This window comes from Plasmodium gonderi (assembly GCF_002157705.1).
Source record: "Plasmodium gonderi DNA, contig: Chr07, whole genome shotgun sequence".
Lineage (NCBI taxonomy): Eukaryota > Apicomplexa > Aconoidasida > Haemosporida > Plasmodiidae > Plasmodium > Plasmodium gonderi.
In genome coordinates this window covers 410,073-433,343 of record NW_021628932.1, presented here as the reverse complement: position 1 = coordinate 433,343, position 23,271 = coordinate 410,073, and the positions used below count along the sequence as shown (strand labels likewise).

At 30.1% G+C, this 23,271-nt stretch overlaps 5 protein-coding genes across 5 annotated transcripts; 1 reads left to right on the top strand and 4 right to left on the bottom strand.

Moving 5' to 3' along the window:
* Positions 1-239: 239 nt before the first annotated feature.
* PGO_070790 (DEAD/DEAH box helicase) lies at positions 240-4,388 on the bottom strand (the record flags this gene model as incomplete). Its single annotated transcript, XM_028686952.1, has 1 exon — positions 240-4,388. One exon carries the CDS (start codon positions 4,386-4,388, stop codon positions 240-242), a length of 4,149 nt encoding a protein of 1,382 aa, XP_028542753.1.
* A 1,736-nt stretch (positions 4,389-6,124) lies between these two features.
* Positions 6,125-7,048, bottom strand: PGO_070780 (small nuclear ribonucleoprotein; the record flags this gene model as incomplete). The annotated part of the gene is made up of 3 exons (XM_028686951.1): positions 6,125-6,298; positions 6,530-6,610; positions 6,953-7,048. 3 exons carry the CDS (start codon positions 7,046-7,048, stop codon positions 6,125-6,127), a joined length of 351 nt encoding a protein of 116 aa, XP_028542752.1.
* A 1,653-nt stretch (positions 7,049-8,701) lies between these two features.
* Positions 8,702-12,511, bottom strand: PGO_070770 (hypothetical protein, conserved; the record flags this gene model as incomplete). The annotated part of the gene is made up of 1 exon (XM_028686950.1): positions 8,702-12,511. The coding sequence occupies one exon, from the start codon at positions 12,509-12,511 to the stop codon at positions 8,702-8,704; it is 3,810 nt and encodes a 1,269-aa protein (XP_028542751.1).
* Positions 12,512-17,518: 5,007 nt separating this feature from the next.
* Positions 17,519-19,665, top strand: PGO_070760 (hypothetical protein, conserved; the record flags this gene model as incomplete). Its single annotated transcript, XM_028686949.1, has 3 exons — positions 17,519-17,624; positions 17,919-18,068; positions 18,239-19,665. 3 exons carry the CDS (start codon positions 17,519-17,521, stop codon positions 19,663-19,665), a joined length of 1,683 nt encoding a protein of 560 aa, XP_028542750.1.
* A 1,702-nt stretch (positions 19,666-21,367) lies between these two features.
* Positions 21,368-22,453, bottom strand: PGO_070750 (subpellicular microtubule protein 1; the record flags this gene model as incomplete). Its single annotated transcript, XM_028686948.1, has 1 exon — positions 21,368-22,453. One exon carries the CDS (start codon positions 22,451-22,453, stop codon positions 21,368-21,370), a length of 1,086 nt encoding a protein of 361 aa, XP_028542749.1.
* Positions 22,454-23,271: the final 818 nt, after the last annotated feature.

Below are 23,271 nucleotides of genomic sequence, written 5' to 3'. Positions count from 1 at the left end.
AACCCTTTTGGGAATTTTTTTTTTTTTTTTTTTTATAAAACATATTAAATGTTGGTATCTCACGTAGGGGATGAAAAACGGTGATGAAATATCATATTAAAAAAAGGAAAAACATGAAAACTATATGAGAATGTGTTACATGGATGTGAATTCACAAAAAGGTGTGGTGTTTCTGTTCATTGATTTTTATATGATATAAGACGAGCATAGAGTGATATCAAAACGTTTTTTCTTCTTTTTTACTGCAAATAAAGTGATGTAGTAAATATAATGTCCCTCCTGAGGAGGTTTGAGGTGGTTTCAAGTCTTTCGGCCAGGTCAGCATTTCCAAGATAGAGAAAAGCTATTTTGACTTTCCTGCATAGATCGTCCAGTCGTAGTATTGATCTGACTATTAGTCCTTCTTCCAATTCTGACTGCTCAAGCAATTCGGCAAAGGAGGTACCAAGGGCCCACTTATAAGCAATAAACATGATTTTAAAGCTGCACAATTTCCAGTGTTCTTCTGAACTGATTTTTAAATGAATAACTTTGTAGAATTCTTCAATTTGGCTATGAATATTGGTTAGGGACATTTTGACATCTTGCAGATTTGGAGTAAGATCAGGTGAATCTTCTATTTTTTTTTCTGGTGCAACAAAACAGGACAAAACAGCTGCAATTTCTGGAGGGTTTAAATTGTTCAGAACATTTTCAAAAATAACTTGTGTTAGGGTAATTTCATCTGTTAATGTAATGTAGCTAGCTATTTTTCCCTTTACAGTTAAATTATGATCATCAATAAAGGAAAAATGTCTAAGAACATTCAATCTTCCCTCCAAATCTTCATACAAATTTAACGATTTAGCATTAATATTCCTTTCTATATTTTCAATATCGTTTATGCAATTATTTCTTTTACAAACAAGTTCGTAATGTTTTTCTTTTAAATTACAATTATAGCATTTGGATTTTTTTAATGTTTCTAAATAATCTGCCTGATTAATAAGTACAGAATAAAATTCACATTTTAATGATTTGAGCATTTTGGTCAAAACAAATGGTTCAAAATTTTCTTTTTCAATTAACCTATCAAGTTCAAGAGTATACAAAAGCATATTTTTGGGGTTATTCAAAATAGCTGTTGTTTTTACATTTGGTATAACGATAACTGTATTTGTTATGATGGAAATATGTTCAATGGATACATTAGAACAAACGATGAAATGTTTTTTTCTCATATCTGTATCAAATGAATCATGGTGGATAAATTGTATTATATTTTGAGAACTTTTCTTGGAAAAAAAAGGGTTTCTATAATATTCATGCATATTTACATTTTCTGGGGATAAGCTGTTTTTCTGTTTTGAGCTACACTTTTGGGAGAATATCTCTATTTTTTCTAACGTATTTTCTGCATTTATACTAGCTCCAATAGTGTTGTTTTTTTTCTTATGTGCAATTCCCTTTCCGTTTTCTAACTTCTGATCAAATAAATGGGCATCAGTACCTAACTGCTCCAACAATTCCTCATATGTCATGAAATCAGGCAAGATGAACAAAAAAAAAAATTTTTCATTAGATTCTTCATTTGGTTCATTAGTGTGATGAAAAAATATACTATTCTGAGCAAAATCTACCTTTTCGTTTTTTTTATTACTACTTTTATCACACCCAAGGTATATAGCATAAATAGAACTGTGGAAAATACTAATATTGTTTAGTAGCATAACTCTACCGATAACAAAGGAGTTACTGCTTTTCATATTGAACAGTTTTTTATGTAAGTTCAAACCGATGTGTTTCAATTTGTAATCAATATGTACGTAATTTTCAATCGGAGAGACGTAATTTACATCATTTTCGTAAATGCATTGAACTTGCTTTATATTTTGTAAGAGTTTTTTTTTTCTTTTCAAATCTTTTTTAAACAGTGGAATTTGTACTGCTCTACAACTTTCTAAAAATGAGCTAAATAACATTTTTTCTATATTAATTTGTTTATTTATAAACAACTTTAAAATCATATTATATGTTACTTTAAATTTACTTTTCAAACTAACAGCTTTTTGCATAAGCATTTCAGTTAATTGTACTTGGTCTGGGATTTTATCAGCACAGTAGATGTATACATAACCATACTTATCAGATGATCTTCTTCCTGCTCTACCTGACATTTGTGTATATTCTGAAGATGTTAATATTCTCTTTTTTGATTGGTCATGTTTATAAATAGATGTAAAAACAACTGATTTTGTTGGCATGTTGATTCCCATAGCAAATGTTTCAGTTGCAAAAAGTGTTTTAATTAATCCTTTTGAAAAAAGAATTTCTACAATTTCTTTCAGAATTGGTAATAACCCACTGTGATGTATTCCTATTCCTTTTTCTAACAATTTTGTTAAAGTTTTTATTTGGTTAAGTTCTCTATCTTGCGTACACAATTTTGCTATAGATTCTTTAATGAATAAATGTACTTTTGACTTTTGCTTGTTGTCAAGAAAGTTTAAATGAGGCATACTCTTAGCGTAAGTTTCACATTTAATTCTTGAAAAGCAAAAAAGAACAACTGGAAGTTTATTATCTTGTTCTAATTTTTTTATAAGTGCTTGTAATTTCTGTATTTCTGTTTTCATATTTGTTTCATTAATGAAAAGTTTTTGTTTCCTTTTTTGTTTACAATATTCGTTGTATCCCATGGATTGGTTTCTATTTTGTTCACTATCTCCATTCTGTTTGTTCTTTACATCCTCAGAATTTTTTTTCACATTTGTTCCCTGCTTGCTGTTCCTACTACTGTTCGTGGGATGACCGCTCAAATGGCCTTTAGCATTGGAAGTAGCCTTTAACTGCTCCTTCTCCCTAACCTTTATGTATATCTCCTTAAACGCTGAGGAGTATATTTTATTTTTTTCATCCATAATTTGAAATATTGTATCGTACGCATAAATATAATGGAGCAAGGGTACAGGTCTCTTCTTAGTCGAGATAGATATAATTTCTTTTTTTTTTGTAAACCCTACCCAATCAGCGAATTCGAGATAATTTGGTACAGTAGCACTTAGAAGTAAAATTTGAACATGGGAGGGTAACATAATAATCGATTCTTCCCATATAAACCCTCTATCATTATCATTTACATAATGTACCTCATCAAATATTACACAATGGATATTATTAATTATGTTATCATTTATATATAGTAAATTTCTCAAAATTTCTGTTGTCATAATTAAACAATTTGCATGTACATTCATTTTTATATCTCCTGTTATTATTCCCACACTTTTAAAGATATTTTTAAATTCATGATATTTCTGATTGCTTAATGCTTTTATAGGACTTGTATAAATGGCTTTTTTATTTAATTTTATAGACATAGCTATTGCATGCTCTGCTATTAACGTTTTTCCTGCTGATGTGTGCGCAGCCACAAATACATGCTTAAAATTGTTCAGGTGCTTTATAGACCTTTTTTGAAAATCATCTAATTCGAAGCTATAACTTAGTAGTAGGTCCTTTTGGCTGAATTCTGAAACATCTGAATGGTTATCTTCTATTACCCATTTTTTTCTTATATACTTTACGTTCGTTTTTTCTACAGCTTCATCTGGATTCTCCTGATTTCCACTTGGTGGGGTACTCCTCTCTATTACAGAAGATTTTTCTGGATATTCATATATCCCCTTATTAGTTTTATCCATATGTTCATCTATTCTTTGATTCTCTTCGGATTTTCCCGATAGAATAGCATCCTTGTTACATAACTTTTTTTGTTCTGTTATATCTGCTTTCAATTGGAAGTCATCACATGAATCCATATTGTTCCTCTGGAAAATATGATCGGCACTTGGACCCTTTGCATCATAATTTGGGGGATGCACATATTCAACGGGTGTCTGAGAACTGAAGTGAAAATTCTCATTCAGGGAAGGTTTTTCTGTGGATGCTGATTCATCATTTATTAAAATTCCTGCTTCACAATATTTCAATAAATTATCATTGTACATAAAATCACTAATATCGTACTTTTCTATTATATTTTTGATTGAAAAATTGTCTACAAAATGATTTGTCAATCCATTCATCAATTCATTTATATTGAATCTATTCCCATTGTCCATTATATCTGTAAGCCCATTTCCTGTGTAGCATGTGATGTTTGGGTCAAAATCTTCTCTTTTTTCAAACGTACCTTCGTCATAATTTTCATGTGAGTAATTATATAACTCATTGTTTTCGTACATTGATCCATCGTTTGCTTGTTTCCACCTTCCACCAACCGCTTCTGCATTAGGAGTGGGTGCCTCTTCTGCATCTACCTCTCCCATATCTGCGTCTGACCCATCTACTTCCTCATCTTCATCGCTCGTCCAGAAGTCTGACAAGTTGGAGTATATGTATGCCATAGTATAGTGTATCTAAATATGTCTCCCCTCTGCAACTGTGTAGAATGGCCTTTTCTACCTGCTTATTTATCTATCGACCTGCCTATATATCTTTCTCTCCTCTTATTCTCTTTTTTTTTTTTTTTTTTTTTTTTTTCACACTTTCTTTCTTTTCCCCCTCCTTTTCTTGTTCGGTTAGTCACTGCTCATTGACAAGAATGGTAGCTCATTTACACGCTTTACCTAAAATATATACATAACTCCGATGTTCGTTATACACAGTATACGCGCATGGGGAACTTGTTTCTCAATGTACATATATGTATGTTCATTATGCTCTGTTTATTATATATATACTAAAGGACTGTTTAAAGAAAAAATAATGCAAAAATGAGATCAACTCAAAGTAAAATAGTGCTCAAAAGAAAAAAAAAAAAAAAAAAAAAAAAAAAAAGAGGCACGTTTGCAGGGGTGTACGTAAATACTAATATCTGCAGTAATGAATCGGAAGTTTATTCATATTTTATAAATAAACCCCCACCCAACCTTTGCAAAATGTCAATGCAAGCATGGTTTAATGGTTTTTTTTTTTTTTTTTTTTTTTTTCTTTTCTCATAGATATATGTGAAAGAAAAAATTAAAACAAAACAAAAATAATTCTGCTGCATATGAAGAAAATATCAACCTGAATGTTAGCAAAGTCGTACCAAAGGAACTTGGGAAAAAGTACGTCATTGGCTATCTAGGGGTATGCATATTATATACAAACATGCTTAAGTACATTTATGTGTACATATATATGCTCATATCTATGTTATCTATCTATCTATCTATCTATGTTTTTTTTTTTTTTTTTTTTTTTTTTTTTAAGGGCTTCTGCTGATATAGATTGATATATACTTGCAACACAGTTATTATATGGTTATATTTCTTTTTCCCACTTGTTAATATAATATAAAGGACAGCTAAATATGCTTCCCTTGTTTGACCACACTTGGTGCATCATACATGTGTTAACTTAAATTCGGAAAATTTAAGTAAAATCATATTGTTTTTAATAAAAAACAAGTTATACATTTCGAATAATCGTTAGTTTTATGTGGTATGTATGCTCTATTTCCACTGTACCCTGTTACGTACGTTTGTTAGGGGGAAGGGGAGGAGTGGGGGATGTCCCCATTTAAAGACAAGAGAAGGTGAAAATTCATTTAAGATATGGATTATCATACCTTAAATTTGTGGATGATCAAACGTTTATTTTGTTAACCATATTTATTACGATAATGCAAGGGCAAATTTTATTATTATTCTCTTATTATTGCTGCTACTATTGTTGCTGCTACTATTGTTGCTGCTACTATTGTTGCTGCTACTATTGTTGTTACTACTAGTGTTGTTACTTTTGTTTTATTTTTTTAATTCGTTAAAAACAAAAGTGTCGAATTTGTTTCCCCCCCCCCCGAACAATACTTATATGTCAAAAAAAAAAAAAAAAAAAAAGGAAGGGGTATAAAAAGGTCTTTTTTAAAAAACAACAAAAAATTGTGTGAATGATATCACATAGATAAGTTTCACGTAGTCGTAAAAAAAATAAAATAATAATAAATAAAAAATATATATAAATATATAACAATACAATAAGATAAACAATAAGGGGATGATAACAAATACATCATTTGATTTGTGGTTCATATAATACAATGTAAATCATTGTAAAAATAAGGAACATATGGGATATCAAAAATGAATCTCCTCATTTATGCTTTTGTTTCTCTATTCTTCGATGCCATTCTAGCATGCACTTCCATTGCCCTTCTAATTGTTGCAAAGTTTGTTTTTGTTTTCGCTTTGTTCACTTTAAATATTGGAGCATACCTTAACATATCTGGGAAAATCATAAAACAAATGCTTCCTCCTCGTATGTACACTTGCTGTAAAGGAAGGGGTAGGTGCATGTGTGTGTGTAAGGAATAAATTTCTGTTGCGTATTCGTGTGTATATATGAGCAGGCACATATATATATAAATGTGTGTGTGTGTGTGTATAAATATATGCACACAAAGGAGCGCGCTTGGAGGATGGAAAAATAATGTTTCGTGAGGACCCAATTTAAAAGTCTTTAAATTGTACACATTTTGGATCCTTTATTCTTCTTTTCTTACTTCTAGCAGAATTTGTTTCCCGTCCTTTTTAACTACGGTTACATTCTCAAGCATGCAGTTCATATTGTCTTCTACAAAAAGCTAAGGATAAGGGGGAAGAAGGAAAAATACAATGTGATGAAACATATGTTTTTGTGTATAGGCAGGGTTATATGCCTTAATACGCACACCTGGAGGGGGGCGTTGTTGTTACTATCACTGCTGTGACTGTTAGTACCACTGCTGTGACTGTTAGTACCACTTCTATGACTGCTAGTACCACTGCTGTGACTGCTAGTACCACTGCTGTGACTGCTAGTACCACTGCTGTGACTGCTAGTACCACTGCTGTGACTGCTACTACTCGTGTCGCAACTACTGGGTGTTATTATAAATGGGGGTTCTCCAATGAACCCAGTTAATCATCTCGTGATATGCCCTTACTAATGTGCCCCTGTAGAGAATTCCTGATTTCGTTTCAACGGAAACTGTGTGGCCTATTCCCTCATGCAACAATTTTATGGGTATTCCTACTGACATTCTGGATTGCTACTTCTTATTTATGTATATATATGTATACATATATTAATATGTATAGTGTAGTTATGGTGGGTATGCTAATTAATATATATCCATCCCCCCCTTTCGCTTTTTTCTTTGTTCCTTTTATTTTTTAACTCGTTTTTATTGCACTTTCCCACTGGTATATTTGGTTACATAGGTACTTGCAATCAAAAGTTTTTTTTTTTTTTTTTTTTTTTTTTTTTTTTTTTTTTTTTTTTTTTTTTTTTTTTTTTTTTTTTTTTTTTTTTTTTTTTTTTTTTTTTTTATTTTTTTTTTTTTTTTTTTTTTTTTTTTTTTTTTTTTTTCTTTTTCTTTTTCTTTTTCTTTTTCTAGGTGAGGATAGGAATAAACTTTAAGCTTTTATTTCATGTTTTTTTATAATTGTACTTTTTTTGTCATAACCAGTTGGAAATATTTTATAGCTAAGAGATGTAAAAAAGGATGGAGAAAAAAAAAAAAAAAAAAAAACGGGAAAAAAGCACTTGTCAAAAAAAAGAAAAAGAAATGTTATTTTATTTATACCAAAATTAAGCCCTCTGTGTAACGTTTTATTTTTTCTTGCTAAACACAAGAATGTTTGAAAAAGCGCACAGATGGAAAAAGGGGCTGCCATGGAATTTATCTTAAAATTGCGCAATTAGTATATATATAAATAATTCTGAAAAAAAAAAAAAAATGTATGTCATAAAATTGGTACCCACGCAGTTTTGGCATGTAATCATTTATGTAACTTTTTACAGTGTTTCACAAGGAAGAAGCGATGCCTGCATATTGTTTAATTTTGCCCATAACCTTTTGCGGCGTTGTTTTATATATACATATATATATATTTATACATACACAACTTAACTGTGTTACCTAAACAGTGAACTTCAAACAAATGGAAGGAAAAAAAAGGAGAACAAAACTGAAGGGGGTTCAAAAAAATACTAGGATTATATTTTTGCTTCGCATGACTGTAAAGCAATTTACATACATGTAAGATATACCACAAAGTTCGCCCTGATAGGTATAAAAGCACATAAAGTGTTGCTTGTGATATATAACAAAACTATAAGCACTTTTTTTTTTTTTTTCATGAGACATCATCGTTTCGTCGCAATATGTTGATAGTACTTACAACATATGGGTTTCCCTAGTTTCAATTTTTTTTTTTTTTTTTTTTTTTTTTTTTTGCTGTTAATGGGCAAGTGTACGTGAGGTTATTTGTGTGCAGTATACACGTAGGTTTTTTTTTTGTGGATGCTTATAAATATGAAAATGAGAGTATACATATATATGTTCATATAGATAAGGATGCGGAAAACGGTGCAAATATTACATGTATACAAAAACACGGCACGTAAGACATAAACATGTCAACGATACAATCCGAGAGTCACATTTGGATACTTTTTGTGACACCCGAATCGATGCTAAAACAAAAAAATACAAAAAAAAAAAAAAATAATAAAATAATAATAACATAATAATAACATAATAATAAAATAATAATAAAATAATAATAACATAAAAATAAAATAATAATAAAATAAACGGAAAGGTGAAAAGATGAAGTAGCGTAAATAATAAAAAAAAAGAAAACTGATCTCCTCCATTTAATAATAAATCGGGTCATTGGTTCCCCATTCATGATATTCCACGCGAACTTTCCTTATTCTCGTCATTCCTTTCATAAGTGTCTCCGTTATTTCCATTACCACGGGGGTTCACTGATATTCCTTTTGGTGCGTTCATAGGTATGATATTTTCCATGCTCCCTGTACTGTTCAGATTTAAATCATGCTCGCTGTTGTCGTCGTTGCTTCTACCATTGTCGTCGTTGCTTCTACCATTGTCGTCGTTGCTTCTACCATTGTCGTCGTTGCTTCTACCATTGTCGTCGTTGCTTCTACCATTGTCGTCGTTGCTTCTACCATTGTCGTCGTTGCTTCTACCATTGTCGTCGTTGCTTCTACCATTGTTATCATTGCTTCTACTGTTGTTATCATTGCTTCTACTGTTGTTCATAATGGATTCGTTCATGCCCTCGGAACCGAGGGCCACAGTGGTACCTTGAACTATGTTATCAGCTACGCCATCAGTTTCAGAATTAACTGCGTTGTAAATAATTTCTCTTCTACCACGGTCAATATTCGAGGGCTCCATCGCAACTACATCATCGTCTACTTGGTCATTGCCTGCATCGTGTACCACTATATTGTTCACATTATGTGCAAGGGGCTCATTAACATTTTCATAATTTGGGGGTTCATGTTCATTAACTCTGTTATAATCAAAATTGTTTTCCAGCTGCATATTATTATCAATTAACAATTTGGATGAAAAATTATCCAATGTGCTAACATCCTCATCTTTTGTTTTGGACAATTTTAAGCATATAGGCAAAAATATCCAATTTTTTCTCTTCATATATACATACATAACAGTTCTACCAATTTGTAAGGCTATAAATTTATTTCGTCTTATATTAAAAAAAACGGGTTTCCTAATTTGAATAAGAGTACCAAACTTACTTTTACAATCTTCTATATAAAAATTTCCATTATAAAATTTTATCATAGCATGAAATCTCGATACAGATATATCGTTCACACGTACATCTGTATCATGGCCTCTACCCATACGAACACATTTTGTGTTAGCTAAACTGACAATATAGAATCCCTTATTTCTGTCATTCATCAATTCAATAATTATATATGGTAACTCTGGTTTCGGTATTTCATATAATTCTAAATATCTATTCTGTGTATATATATAAGCTGGATATGGAAATTTACACAATTCACAATTCAGCTGTTTCCAAAAAAAGGAATACGATGAACACTCACTTTTAACATTTAATCTTCCTCTCATCCAGGTTCTCAAACAATTTAAATGCACATATTTCATTGACCCTTTGCATTTACATGGTGATATTAATGGATTGTTTTCATTTTCATATTCACATAGGCATATTCTACAGCTATACATGCTTGGGGTTCCTAGTTCATTTCTGTTTGTTTGGTTCATATTCTGGGACATAAAGGTCCTGTAATCCATTGTAGATGCAGATTTCCCTTTGCTTGATGTTGGAATGCTAATACAAGTAGCTCGCTTTCTCATATCTTTAGGTGGTTCATCAATGTTATTCCACATTCCACCAGTACCATGAATTTCATTGCCATTTGCACCATAACTGAAGTCTATATTCCCAGAATTATCATTGGGAGATTCCTTTCTATCGACATTGTCATAATCAGCAAAAATTACAACATTATTACTGTTAGGTGTACTACTACTATTACCACCACTTATGTCTCTCAGTACTTTTTCAGAATCATCGTTGATTTTATTGGTGTTACTACTTACGGAGTAATGTTCACTCACCCTTCCCGTTGTTACATTACCATATCCATTACAACATGGTGAACAATTTAAATAACAATCGTTTGCATTATTTGCAATTTTTAAATGTGTTTCTTTTAAATTTGTCGCTTCCATATTTGCGTTCGTCTGAATATTATTACATTCTTGATTTTCTTTCTTCCCAATTTTGTTACTTTTAAAATTTTCTCTATCTTCTCTTTTATTTGCATCACATTTATTCATTTGGCTAGCTAATTGATCATATTTATTATTGTCCTTCCGATCACATAAGAGGCTTATTGCGCTACTGTCATATTCTTTTACATATGACGATTTAATGATACCTTTGTCTAAATAGGAACTACTCTCACATTCTTTTCTATGTTTTGCATAACCATTACATATACAACTAAATGGGAGATCATCTATGACAGCTACGCCATTTTCATCTTGTTCATTCATATTATCTATCTTTTTTCTTCGCTCCTCAATCCTATTTATTATGTCATTACAATTGGGTGACTTTTTGTTCTTATCAGTCGATGGGATGTTCGACTTCAGGTCGTTATCCATGCTTCTTTCCATGGTCAACACATCTGCATCCTTACTGTTGATATCCTTCTTTTCTCCATTTTGTAATATTTCATATCTGTTAACATTGTCACTACATTGGGTCACATTTCTGCAAAAATCGTCAATGAATGGTACTAAACTTCCCATACCATTTGACATACCATTTCCAGTTCCATTGGTGAGAATATTTGCCGATACATCTATGCTCTTATTCTCAAATGCTTCCTCTACTATCTTAAGTTCATTCTCATCCCTATTATTGTTTGTACCTTGGGTATTACTCAGGTCTCTCCCCTTTTCCATACCATTCGTTGTGTTCCTTTTAAAATTATGAAAATCATCCAAATAGGAGTTGTTGCTTGTTAAATTGAAGATACTTTCGAGAGGTTCACTCGTGTTGTGATTTCTGATGTTTCTACTATTGGTGAACGCTTCCTCCTCATGGGGTAACTCCATACCTGCATCGTCAGCATTGGCTGCACCGACAGAATCGACCACGTTAGCTCCGTCGTCATCATCGTCAGCGTCATCATATAAATTGTAACTATCCTCCACATTGCTACTTACTCCCCCACAATTAAGACAAACATTTTCATCCCTTGACATTTGACTTCCGGGATGGGGAAAATGGAGGTTCATGTTTCCATTGGCATAATTATTCGAAATGGTACTTTTCTCATTTCTGTCATTTCTGTCATTTCTGTCATTTCTGTCATTTCTGCCATTTCTATCATTTCTATCATTTTTGTTATTGCTTGCTCCCCTTGGGTATTCCGTTTGGGGAGAAACCATTTCACATTCATCATCATCGTCATTAAAAGGTGACACTGATTTATTGTATTCTCTTTCTTGCTGCAAATTGGTAATAATCTTTTTTATTTTCAACTTTACCCTTCCCAACTTTATTATGTCATCTTCATGCAATATTGAACTTTTATTCTTTAAGTATTTCACTATGACCCAGAAGGTATCTAAATCGTTGTTATTGTCATTGTCGTTATGTTCACTGTCAGCCACGTTGTTTCCACTCACTTGGCCATTTCCACTCACTTGGCCATTTCCACTCACTTGGCCATTTCCTCTCACTTGGTCATTTCCTCTCACTTGGTCATTTCCACTGACTTGGTCATTTCCACTGACTTGATCATTTCCACTGACTTTTCCATCCCCCTCCTCCTCATCATCCCCTGCTTTACTCAACTCCTCGTACACATTTTCGATGCAGGGTACTAATTGGTAATTGTTATTTATGTATTTTATTTTACAAATAATTTTCATATTAGAATTATTTAACATCATTTTATTTATTTCTTCTTCATTTTTTATTTCCACATTTATATCATCCTTTAAAATGTAGTAATAATTGTATAGGCACTTAATCTTGAAACATTTTTTATAAAAATTCTCGCTCTCATAATCAAACAATCCATGGCTGTTATTGATCCAAGTGTAGCAGTTAACATTTATGATGTAGTTTTTTGTTTTCGCGTTTCTGTTTTTTGTACCATTTATCATTCTTCTTTAGTTCATGGAAATGATAAACTTCACGGGGTGCAGGGGTATGTATTGTGCGTTGTGTATTCATAAAGGAAGATTCATACACAGGGGACATGTATGTGAGTGAATATATTTTCAGATTTTCGAAGGAATAACGATATGATCTCGTATCTACCTCTAATGCATTCCGAAGCACAAACAAGGATAATATACAACATACGAACGTATGTACACACACACGGAGAGCACAAATATAAGCAAACACTCAGATTAGGCCTTGAAAAAAAATATATACATACGTATGTACGTTTGTATATATATATATATATATATATATTTGGTGAGAGACGAATTTGAAATTAAAGATATGACGCCGCTTGGAAACAAAAAAATTTATTAAAACTGTTTAATTCGTTTAGATCAATCGACGGCACATCACCTATGGTCAATAGGTGTACGTGCCATATATATAAGTATACATATATATATATATATATGTGCTCGTTAGGTTGCTATAGATGTGATAACAGAAAAAGGAATATTTCTTTGCCTCTCTTTCATGTAATGTTGATGTTATATGAATTCTACTTTTGCTTTATTTACTATCTGTTATTTCCAACTTTCCATCCTCCCCCCTTTTTTTTTGGGAATGCGCATCGATAATCCCTTTTTGGGGGGGGGGGTTTCAAATGAAAAAATTTAAAGGACACAAATGAATGGAAGAGTCCATAAATATACATATGTTCATTTGTTAAGGGACATATATATATATAAATCTATGCACACGTAATTTATACAATTTGTGCAGATGCAATAAAGTTCGTATAGGTACAAATATAAATATGTCTAGCTTGCCTGCTAGTCATGTATACATAACCCTACGTACATGTGCATGCACTTATTTGATTATGTCATGTTCTCTCTCGGGAGAACATCAGTGTATAACATTTAGACTTCCTACGTTTCTTATTTTGTAACTAATTTAGTTATTTAAACTATTCATTGCTTGGATATTTACTCGGGTATGAGTTTTCCTTTTGGATTATTTTCACAAATTCTATCACGTCAAAATGTGTGTGCACAATGTGTGTATAAACTAGTATTATATATATATACATATACATGAAAAAATTGTACCTGTGCATATATATAAGTTTTTTTTTTTTTTTTTTTTTTTTTTTATTTAAATTCACAATATGCAAATATTTAAAATTTTTTCCTTCTGTACTGAAACTTAATTAGCAAAATGTCTCTTTTATTAGGAGGAACAGAAAAAAAAAAAAAAAAAAAAAAAGAGCAAATAGAGTAAATGACGTAAGTAGCGTAAACGGAGTTAATGAAAAAAAAAAAAAAAAAAAAATGAATGAATAAATAAATAAAATAAAAAATAATAAACAAAATAAAATAAATAAATATTTAAAGTAAAATGGGGTGACGTGAATAGCGGTCAATTCAAATAAGTAAAACGAACAAAACTGTGGTCACGCACGATAAAACAAAATATGTGAAGGTAGACTAAATGGTAATATGGCCTAATGAGCCAAGCTATAACGTTATAAAATAAATATCATATAAACTTCACGGTGACACAATGGATGCAAATAAACTAGGTCGTAACGGGATGAATCATGAAAACGAATTGGGAGCTAAAGAGTGTGCAAATTTATGAGATTCAAATAACTGTAAAATTTTTATGAGGTATATATAACATGTGATCAACGGTATGACATACTAGTTGATGGTAAAATAGCTACTTAATTGTTTAGCATTAAAAATGGAATAGTACATAAAATTAAAAAAGAAAAAAAAAAAATTCCCAATGAAGTAAATTTAAAATTCAATTATGTTCTATTTTTAATATGCTTCATAAGAGGCAGTGGGGTTGCTGTTTTCATGTATAACTTGCTAATGTACATATGTACTGATAAGTACGCATGTTTTTTAAGTGTATTTGTTATAATATAACACGGTGTACGTTATGTTTAAGATTGGGGAACATATACTCATATGTAAATATGTGTGCCGAAACGGAATTAAAAAAAAAAAAAAAAAGGCATGAATTTTTTTTTTTCTTCTTATATATATACATATATACGTACAAAAATTACTTAATCTAAAAATGAAGCGGTTTACAGGATCACGTTATAAAAGAATCAATGTAGGGTAACGTAATAAGGAAAGGCTTATGTAATTGAGCATAATATGTATTTGTTGTTGCGTATGCTAATAAAAACGGATGTGCCTTGTGGGATCGGAGGGGAGGGGAAAAAAAAAAGACTTCATTTTTTACACACAAAAGTGCAGCTTCAAATTGCCATAAATAATTATAGAAACAAGTACATATACAAAGGTAAATAAGTTTGATTGAAAAAAATTAAATCATGAAAAAAACATTTCTCTATATTTCATTTTTTTTTCTTTTTCGCACTACTATGAGCAAAATTTTTGTTACAACGAGTGTATACACATGTACAATATATTACTATTCGCCAAAAAAAAAAAAAAAAAAAAAAAAAAAGCAAACAAGCAAAAAAAACAAGAAAACAAACAAATGAAGCTATTATAAATGGTACATATATACACAAGCACATGTGTGTGTACTTATGTGCGTCTGCATGAGAACATCGTTACGTAAGGTAAAATAGTTGTACAGGTATGAAAACTTAAAAGTACCTACATGTGCAATAGGATGTGATGGAAAAAAAAAAATACTGATGTGATTCACACATATTAGCAAATTGGTGTGAAAGGTCGGCCATGCATAGGTATGTATATATATATATATTTTTTTTTCATACGTTTACGTTCACGTATGGAAAATTTTTGCAAGTTTGGTAAATTTAAAAAAATTTAATTAAAAATATCGATTTAATCAGTTTTTTCTAGAAGAATGCAGCGTATCAAAAATGTTCATGCGGGGACATAAAAAAAAAGAAAAAAAAAAAAAAAAAGAGAGGTTACAGAAAATTTCAACAGTAAATATGTGGAGTGAATTAATTCTTTGCTGTGCGTGATTGAAAATATAATACTTATATACTCCATATATTTTATTCATATGTTTGTATATATGTGTGAAGGAAAGTGATAAAAAGCTATTCTTCAATTTTCTAACGTATATATAATTACATGTTGTTGTATAAATATTTATGCAGTATATATATGGAACATTCAAATGAGTAAGGTTTTTCTATACACTCGATGTAGCACAAAAAGTTAATATAAAGAGGAATAAAAATTTTCAAATTGTAAGAATAGATTAATGATATAAAACTGAATAAAAAATGGATCAGAAATGCGTACTATTTTCATTACCTTTTCTTCGTTTAAAAAGTTTTGGAGTAGGCGTAATAAAAAAAGTTTTTTACATTTGTATTAACATTGTTGTTTGTTAGATATATACCACAAATCTTTTATTTTTTTTTCATTTTTTTAACGATGTCACCACTTATGTTAAATTTTTTCGCTAATTATGTACATTTGTACATATGTATACATACATATATACATATATATGTATATATATTAAAAAAATAAAAAACAAAAAAATACCAAGAGTGCAAGTGAATTTATAATTAAGATGATATATCATGATATAGCTCAACCCAAAAAAATATAGAAACATTTTTATGCACGATTTTACTCGTACTTAGACACCTATTCATTGAAGTAAAAAAATAACATATATATTATAAATAATATATATTCATGTTTTTTTATTATATTTTTTTTTTTTTAAAAAAGAGAAAAACTCTGCATACCAAAAAAAAAAAAAAAAAAATGGTTTCACCACGTATATATATATTCATTCCTGTGAATGTTGCTTAATCATGACTACATGTAAATTTGGTTTGGAGAGATGATAAGTTATTTTACTGCTAGAAATGAGTTTTGAAACAAGGGACAATTGTTTTTTTTTTATTTTTTTTTATATACCCTTAAGTTTTCGTTTAAAGAATTTCCTAGGGAAATCGTCCATTGTTATAAGGTGTAAATAATAAATAAAAAAATAAATATGAATAGTAACTTAAACATTTATGAACAACTTATGTGCATGTAATGATATGTATGTGATACATCATTTTACACAATTAACCATTATCCTATATGCTGCATGGGATAATAAAGGAAAAGCTGATCACAAAGCTGGAAAGGAATGTTTTATAATATATATACACATACTACACATTGTTTACCCCGACTGTTAAATATATACTATTCCTTGAACATGCAAAGAATAACTTCCTCCATAGGAAATGAAATCTAAAAGGCAAACATTATTCTTAATACTTACATGGGATGGACAATAAGGATAAAAAAAAAAAAAAAAACTTATCTTAAACATATACCTTTTACGCGTAAATATTTACAGGTGTTATTTTTGTAGGGGATTTTACATATGAACCCTTTGTGTGAAGTAAAAGTACTTTTATCATCTTGAATTATCGAATTCGCACAGGGAAAAATAATAAGAAAAAAAAAAAAAAAAAAAAAAAAAAAAAAAAAAAAAAAAAAAAAAAAAAAAAAAAAAAAAAAAAAAAAAAAAAAAAAACCTACACCAAAATTGAGGCAGAAAGGGTGAATGATATTTTCATTTGTCCTTTTTTCTGCAAAAGTATTTATATTATAACGCCCTTTTCAAGTTAAATGTTGATCAAAATAACAGCGTGTGATAAAATATATCATAACCATGCATATAAAAAAAAAAAAAAAAAAAAAAAGAAAAGTGTGTGGATGTAAAAATATGTTTTTGTATGGATGTAAAAATGTGTTCGTGTGTGTACATATATATGTGAATAATATGTGTATTTTAAGAAAATCCCAATACCCTGCACCACTAATTTGATGAAAAAAATATAAAAAGAGAACTCTCCTTTTTGATAAAATTGTCAATGTGTGAGTCCTAGTTTTTATTTGCCTATTTTTTCATATTTTTTTTTTTTTTTACCTCCTTTTTTTTTTTTGCTGAAAGAACTAAAAAATATGTGAGAAAAGTCTTTGAAAAATAAATTGATATAAATCGTAAAGATGCATAAAATTCTTACTTTTTATTATGTTTTAATAACTCTTTTCTTCTTTCATAATGAAGCAAAAATTATTGAAGGGAATTTAAGCATTTCCCCAGAAAAACATGGTAATTTTTTTTTTCTGTGGAGGCAAAAGAAAAACAAAGATAAAAAAAAAAAAAAAAAAGGAAGAAGAATTTTAATCCAATATGGTTTAAATGTGCTTGGGTGATATTTTGCCTATATCCACGTGCGACATTATCGACATTTCGATGTGGGAAAAATCTGTCTACAAACGGATGACCAGAAAGAAAATAAAAAAAAAAAAAAAGTGGCCAAGCTAAAGGCAATAACAAAAAAACTTCTTCCCAGTATATAACTTTACACCAACTACCACCATATGCTTTCCCCCTTTTCTTAAGAAAATAGATATATTTCCTTGGATAAAAACAACATAAATGATTTCATCAAAGTGAGGGAGAACAAATATCTTTTTAACGTTACGTGTAGAACTTCAAAAATTTTAAATAACATAAAGGGTTTCTTCCTAACCAAGGTGAATTCCACTCTAGGTATGTTCACCTCATTTGTGTTCGTGCCACTTGTGTAATACCTTTTTTTTTTTTTTTTTTTTTCTTCTTCTTTTTTTCTCTCCTTTTTTTTTTGTGCACCATAATCCATGTAGATGTGCAAAATAGTTTAAACAGTTCTAACCCATCCTCTCGCTGTGCTAAAATTGCAGATGTGCTAGACATGTTCCGATCAGACAATGTAAACCCCGAAAATGTTGAAACAATTGAAAATATAATAGAAAGAACGTGGGATAGAGAGAACAAGGAATTTATAATTACAACAAAAAGGCTAATTGAGCAGTACACAGATAGCGACTTGTTCATTTTACAAATAGGATTGAATAGCATTGCATCAGTAATACTTGACAAACCAGAAAATGCAATATTTATAGAAGAAAATATGGAAGTGTGTAAAAATTTTTTTTTTCACAAAAATAATAGGTGTTTGTTACTTTTGAAAGGAATTGAATTTTATTGTAACAATTATGATGAAGCAGAGAATAAGAAAAACATATATGAAACCGTAGATTTAATAACAAAAATATATCAAAATAGAAACAACCAAGTGATAGATGTTCTCATTATAAGTCATAAATACCCAGTTGCAATATTATATTATGTGTATCCATATTTGGATTCTTCTACTCTTGTCATTTTAATGGACAATTTAAATCATAAAATGAAAGAGGCCATTTTTGAGTATTACAATTTTATTGGTGAAGCAGATTTTTCCAGAAGTTTTGAAAAGAATTTTTTTAAATCCTACGGGGAAGAAGTATACAATAATGGTGATACTAATGAACAACAATATGGAGATGAAGAGGTTAATCAGAAATATCAATACAACCAAGATGTGTATATTTATAGCAAAATGAAACAATCCCCCTTTTATGTAATCACTTTGAACCCCAAAATAATGATGAACCCAGCTGAAAATCGCTATAAATTTTTTATTTCAAAGGAATACACTTCTTCATACGAAACTAAAATTACAAATATGATAAAAGACATAGAAAAAATATTAAAATTAAATACAACTTTTTATAAACAGCATAAACTTGTAGTTACAAATTATTTTTCAGTTATAAATGAATTTGAATTTGATAATGATAAGGATGTGCAGGAAAATGTAACAGGAATTTTAACTTCTATTCTTAAGTCATTTGGAAGTACAGGAAACATAAATAAAAGGAATTATAACTACGCTTTAGAAAATTTAAAAAATATATTTGAAATGATGCTATATAATGTGTATAATAAGTCCAAATTTAAAAAATTATTTACACCCTTAATCGATTTTTTTAAATTATATTTAAATAAAAATGACAACAATTATATTAGCTATGAGTTTCTACTTTACGGTTTGATTAAAAATTCAGACCACGTTGCTTCATACGAACTAAAAGAATTGCTATTTCTAGATGTGCTAAGAGATGTTTCAAAAAAAGTGAATCAGTTATCCATAGGTGAAGTTTTGCAAATCGTTACAAAGTTAAATATATTGCTAAAAAAACTTAGATCAAGGGAGGATATTAGCCACGTCAAGGAATATGTCAAGAAACAATTTAGTATCGACTACATTAATTACGAGCTATAGGCAAAGGAATCTGTTTATGTGTTATAACAACATAATAGAGCATTTTTATTTATCTGTTCCGAATAATAGAATTATTTGTTCAATCAAAATTGCAAATTTATTTAATTTTTCTGCAACCTTTCTCTTCTTTCCCCCCTTCTTCTCCTGTCCCTAAAGCTTTTGCTACAATTTGATTACATTTTGTTGTCACGGGTTAACTCACAAGCAAGTGATATTTTCCTCACTTTAGTGGCTATTTTTGTGAACCTTTAACTTAATTGACTATAATATTTTTATCATTATTATTATTTTTTTTTTTTTTTTTTTTACTTTTACATACGTGTAGAAGGAAGTATGCTAGTATCAAATCACATTTTCACGTATTCACACGTCGGCATTCTCTTACGTCAACTCTATTATACTTACGTAACCTCTCCATTTTTTAGTGTACATTGTTTTGTTGTGTGTGAACATTCAAATTATAAACCTTATAGCATGACTGTATATATGATCCTTACTAGATTTATTTACATTTTTTATGGCCTATATATTCTTTTTCACACGAATTCATTAAACTTATACATGTTAACACCTTCCTTTACATGTTAATGTAATAATCAAAAAGGAATTAAATAATGTTTATAAAGAACATCACCATCAGTCTCATCTCTTCCTTTCCCTTTCCAGAGATTTACCAAGTGATGGCACATGCTCTAGTGCACACTCATATGAACGCCCGTGTAGCTATATAAATTATAAACACATCTATTGATCTATTGATCTATCCATCTGCCCATGTATCCACCAATCGATCTATCCATATATATATAGTGCAAACACAACTAGATATCTACTTATTTGAGAATAATTTGGTGAAGATATGTTGAAAATTGCTACACACAATTCTTATGGTCAACAGAGGTGAATCTGGTTTTTATAACTGGACGTACATCTTTTTCTTTTTTTTGCTTAAACAAGTGCTGTACTGATTTTAAAAGGTAACTTTTTGTCGATATGTAAATACATAAAGCAGATGGAAGTAGCGAAATTTTAAAAAGAAAAAATATATAAAAAAAAATTAAAAATACCAACCTATATTTTGAGGCATAAGACCATTGAAATGCTATTAATTCCTTTTTCTAATTTATTAATTGTGAAACTAAATAATTTATTTCTACATGTGGAATAACTAGGTGTACCAAAATTTTTGTTATTGAAAATTTTTAATGCAGAAATGGGGTAAAGGAATTACGAAATTATCTTTTTTTTACGTTCTACAAAATTTGTCGACGCGCACAAATTTCAAAAATTTATAATGCACTCTGCAGGATGCCTTTGCTTAAAAGGAAAATATTAATTTTGTCTTATAATTATTATGAAAATTACGGGAATTATGAGAATTGCGAAAATTATAAGAATTGTGAAAATTATAAGAATTATTAGAATTATAAGAAGACAAAAAAAAAAAAAAAAAAAAAAAAAAAAGTACTCTTTTTTGCTTTTTAAAGAGAAACAATTTTAATAGATTGATATGCCCGCTTTAACTCACAGTTAAAAATTTAGTTAGCTCATTTCATGCATTGTAACATAATTTATTTTGTCATTGTGTGTATATTAATCAATTGTATGTAATTCTTCATTTTTGAATGAATGTTAATCAGTTGCAAACAATTACTTCTTCCCTTTTTTAAATAGCATAGAAGTTAAAATTTATAACTAGAAATTAATACCATCTTCTGGATGTAGAGTCCCAAAATACATGCTCAGATGGGTATGTGGGTGCTGGATATTGAGGTAATAGATTAACTGGACATATTGGGATAGCTTTTCGTATGTATTCAGTTCTGTAGCTACTTTCTCCTTCAAATGGCAATGATTTTATAAACTTAGCTTTCTGAATAGGTAGTAATTCTGGCAGTTGCTTAGGTCCAAATTCGCTCCTATAGTTGCTCTCACCTTCGAAAGGTAACGATTTTGGGAGTTTCAACTCAGTCCTTGGTGGTAATGCAGGCAATGGTTTTGGTCCAAATTCACTTCTATAATTGCTCTCACCTTCGAAAGGTAACGATTTGGGGGGTTTCAATTCAATCCTTGGTGGTAATGCAGGCAATGGTTTTGGTCCAAATTCACTTCTATAATTGCTTTCACCTTCAAATGGCAATGATTTTACTAATTTTGTTTCTACCCTTGGCGGTAATGCAGGCAGTGGTTTAGGTCCAAATTCGCTCCTATAGTTACTTTCTCCTTCAAAAGGTAGAGACTTAGGCAGTTTTTGCTCAACCCTTGGGGGTAATGCAGGCAGTGGTTTAGGTCCAAATTCGCTTCTATAATTGCTTTCTCCTTCAAAGGGTAATGTTTTTACTAATTTGGTTTCTGCCCTTGGAGGTAATGGAGGTAGCGGTTTGGGCCCAAATTCGCTCCTATAGTTACTTTCACCTTCGAAAGGTAGAGACTTTGGTGGTTTTTGTTCAACTCGTGGGGGGAGATCAGGCAGAGGTTTAGGTCCAAATTCGCTCCTATAGTTACTTTCCCCTTCGAATGGTAGTGGTCTTACTATTTTAGGACATTTATGAAAACCGCACGTACAAATTTCATCTACACAGAAACCAGGTCGTCTACTGGGGGATTCTTTCCTTCTTTGTTCACTGTTTCTGTCCAAAGACAAAATTCTGTTTGAGTAAAAATAGTCATTATCATTTGATTTGTTATAATCTCCTACACTCCCTGAGTAATCAGAACTGACATTACTTTTGTAATCTTCAGGAGCAAAATTAAATTTCACTTTTGGCTTATCTGCAATTATTTCCATTTTGAGTATATTTTTTAATGGAAAATGATTGAGAAGGTTTGTATTAAAATGGGGAAGGTAATTAATGCTAGAATTTTTGTTTTTGTTCTTGTTTTTGTTCTTGTTTTTGTTTTTGTTTTTGTTTTTGTTCTTGTTCTTGTTCTTGTTTCTGTTTTTTTTTTTTTTTTTTTTTTTTACAAAATGGAGTGCACAGTCGTGTGCATAGATAGAATTGCAATAGTAAAAAAAAAAAAAAAAAAAAAAAAAAAAAATTTCCTTTTCTTTAGGGCTTTTAAAACAAAAAAAAGTTATATATTCTAATAAATAAAAATATTAAATGTTCAAGCAATTAATTAAGAACGCAAAACTAAACGTGCGCATAGGTCTATGAACATGAGGTGTTAGATCATTGATGTGTTATAACATTTCTACAAAATGGAACTGATATAATGGACATAGTTAAACATATTATGGATACAAAGAATCGATGGAAGTTGTATTCCTGAAAATACAATGGTGAGAACAGACAACTTGTATCTTGTATTTATAAGTATACCTTCATATGTCATGCAGTTACAAATGTGTGCTTATTAACAATGCGTGCACATATATTCTCAAAATGTTATTAACATTTTTTGTGTTTGCACATGATAAGTGTCAAAAAATAAAATATGGTCTTAGGAAAAAATGACCAAAACTGTAAGTCGTTAACAAGTATAGAAAACAAAAAAAAAAAAAAAGCAAAGCACGTTAAGGAAAATATTATTTTTACATTGGCTTTTTTTTTTTTTTTTTTTAATTGTATCTCGTATAAAATTCAACATTTTCTGTGTAAAAAT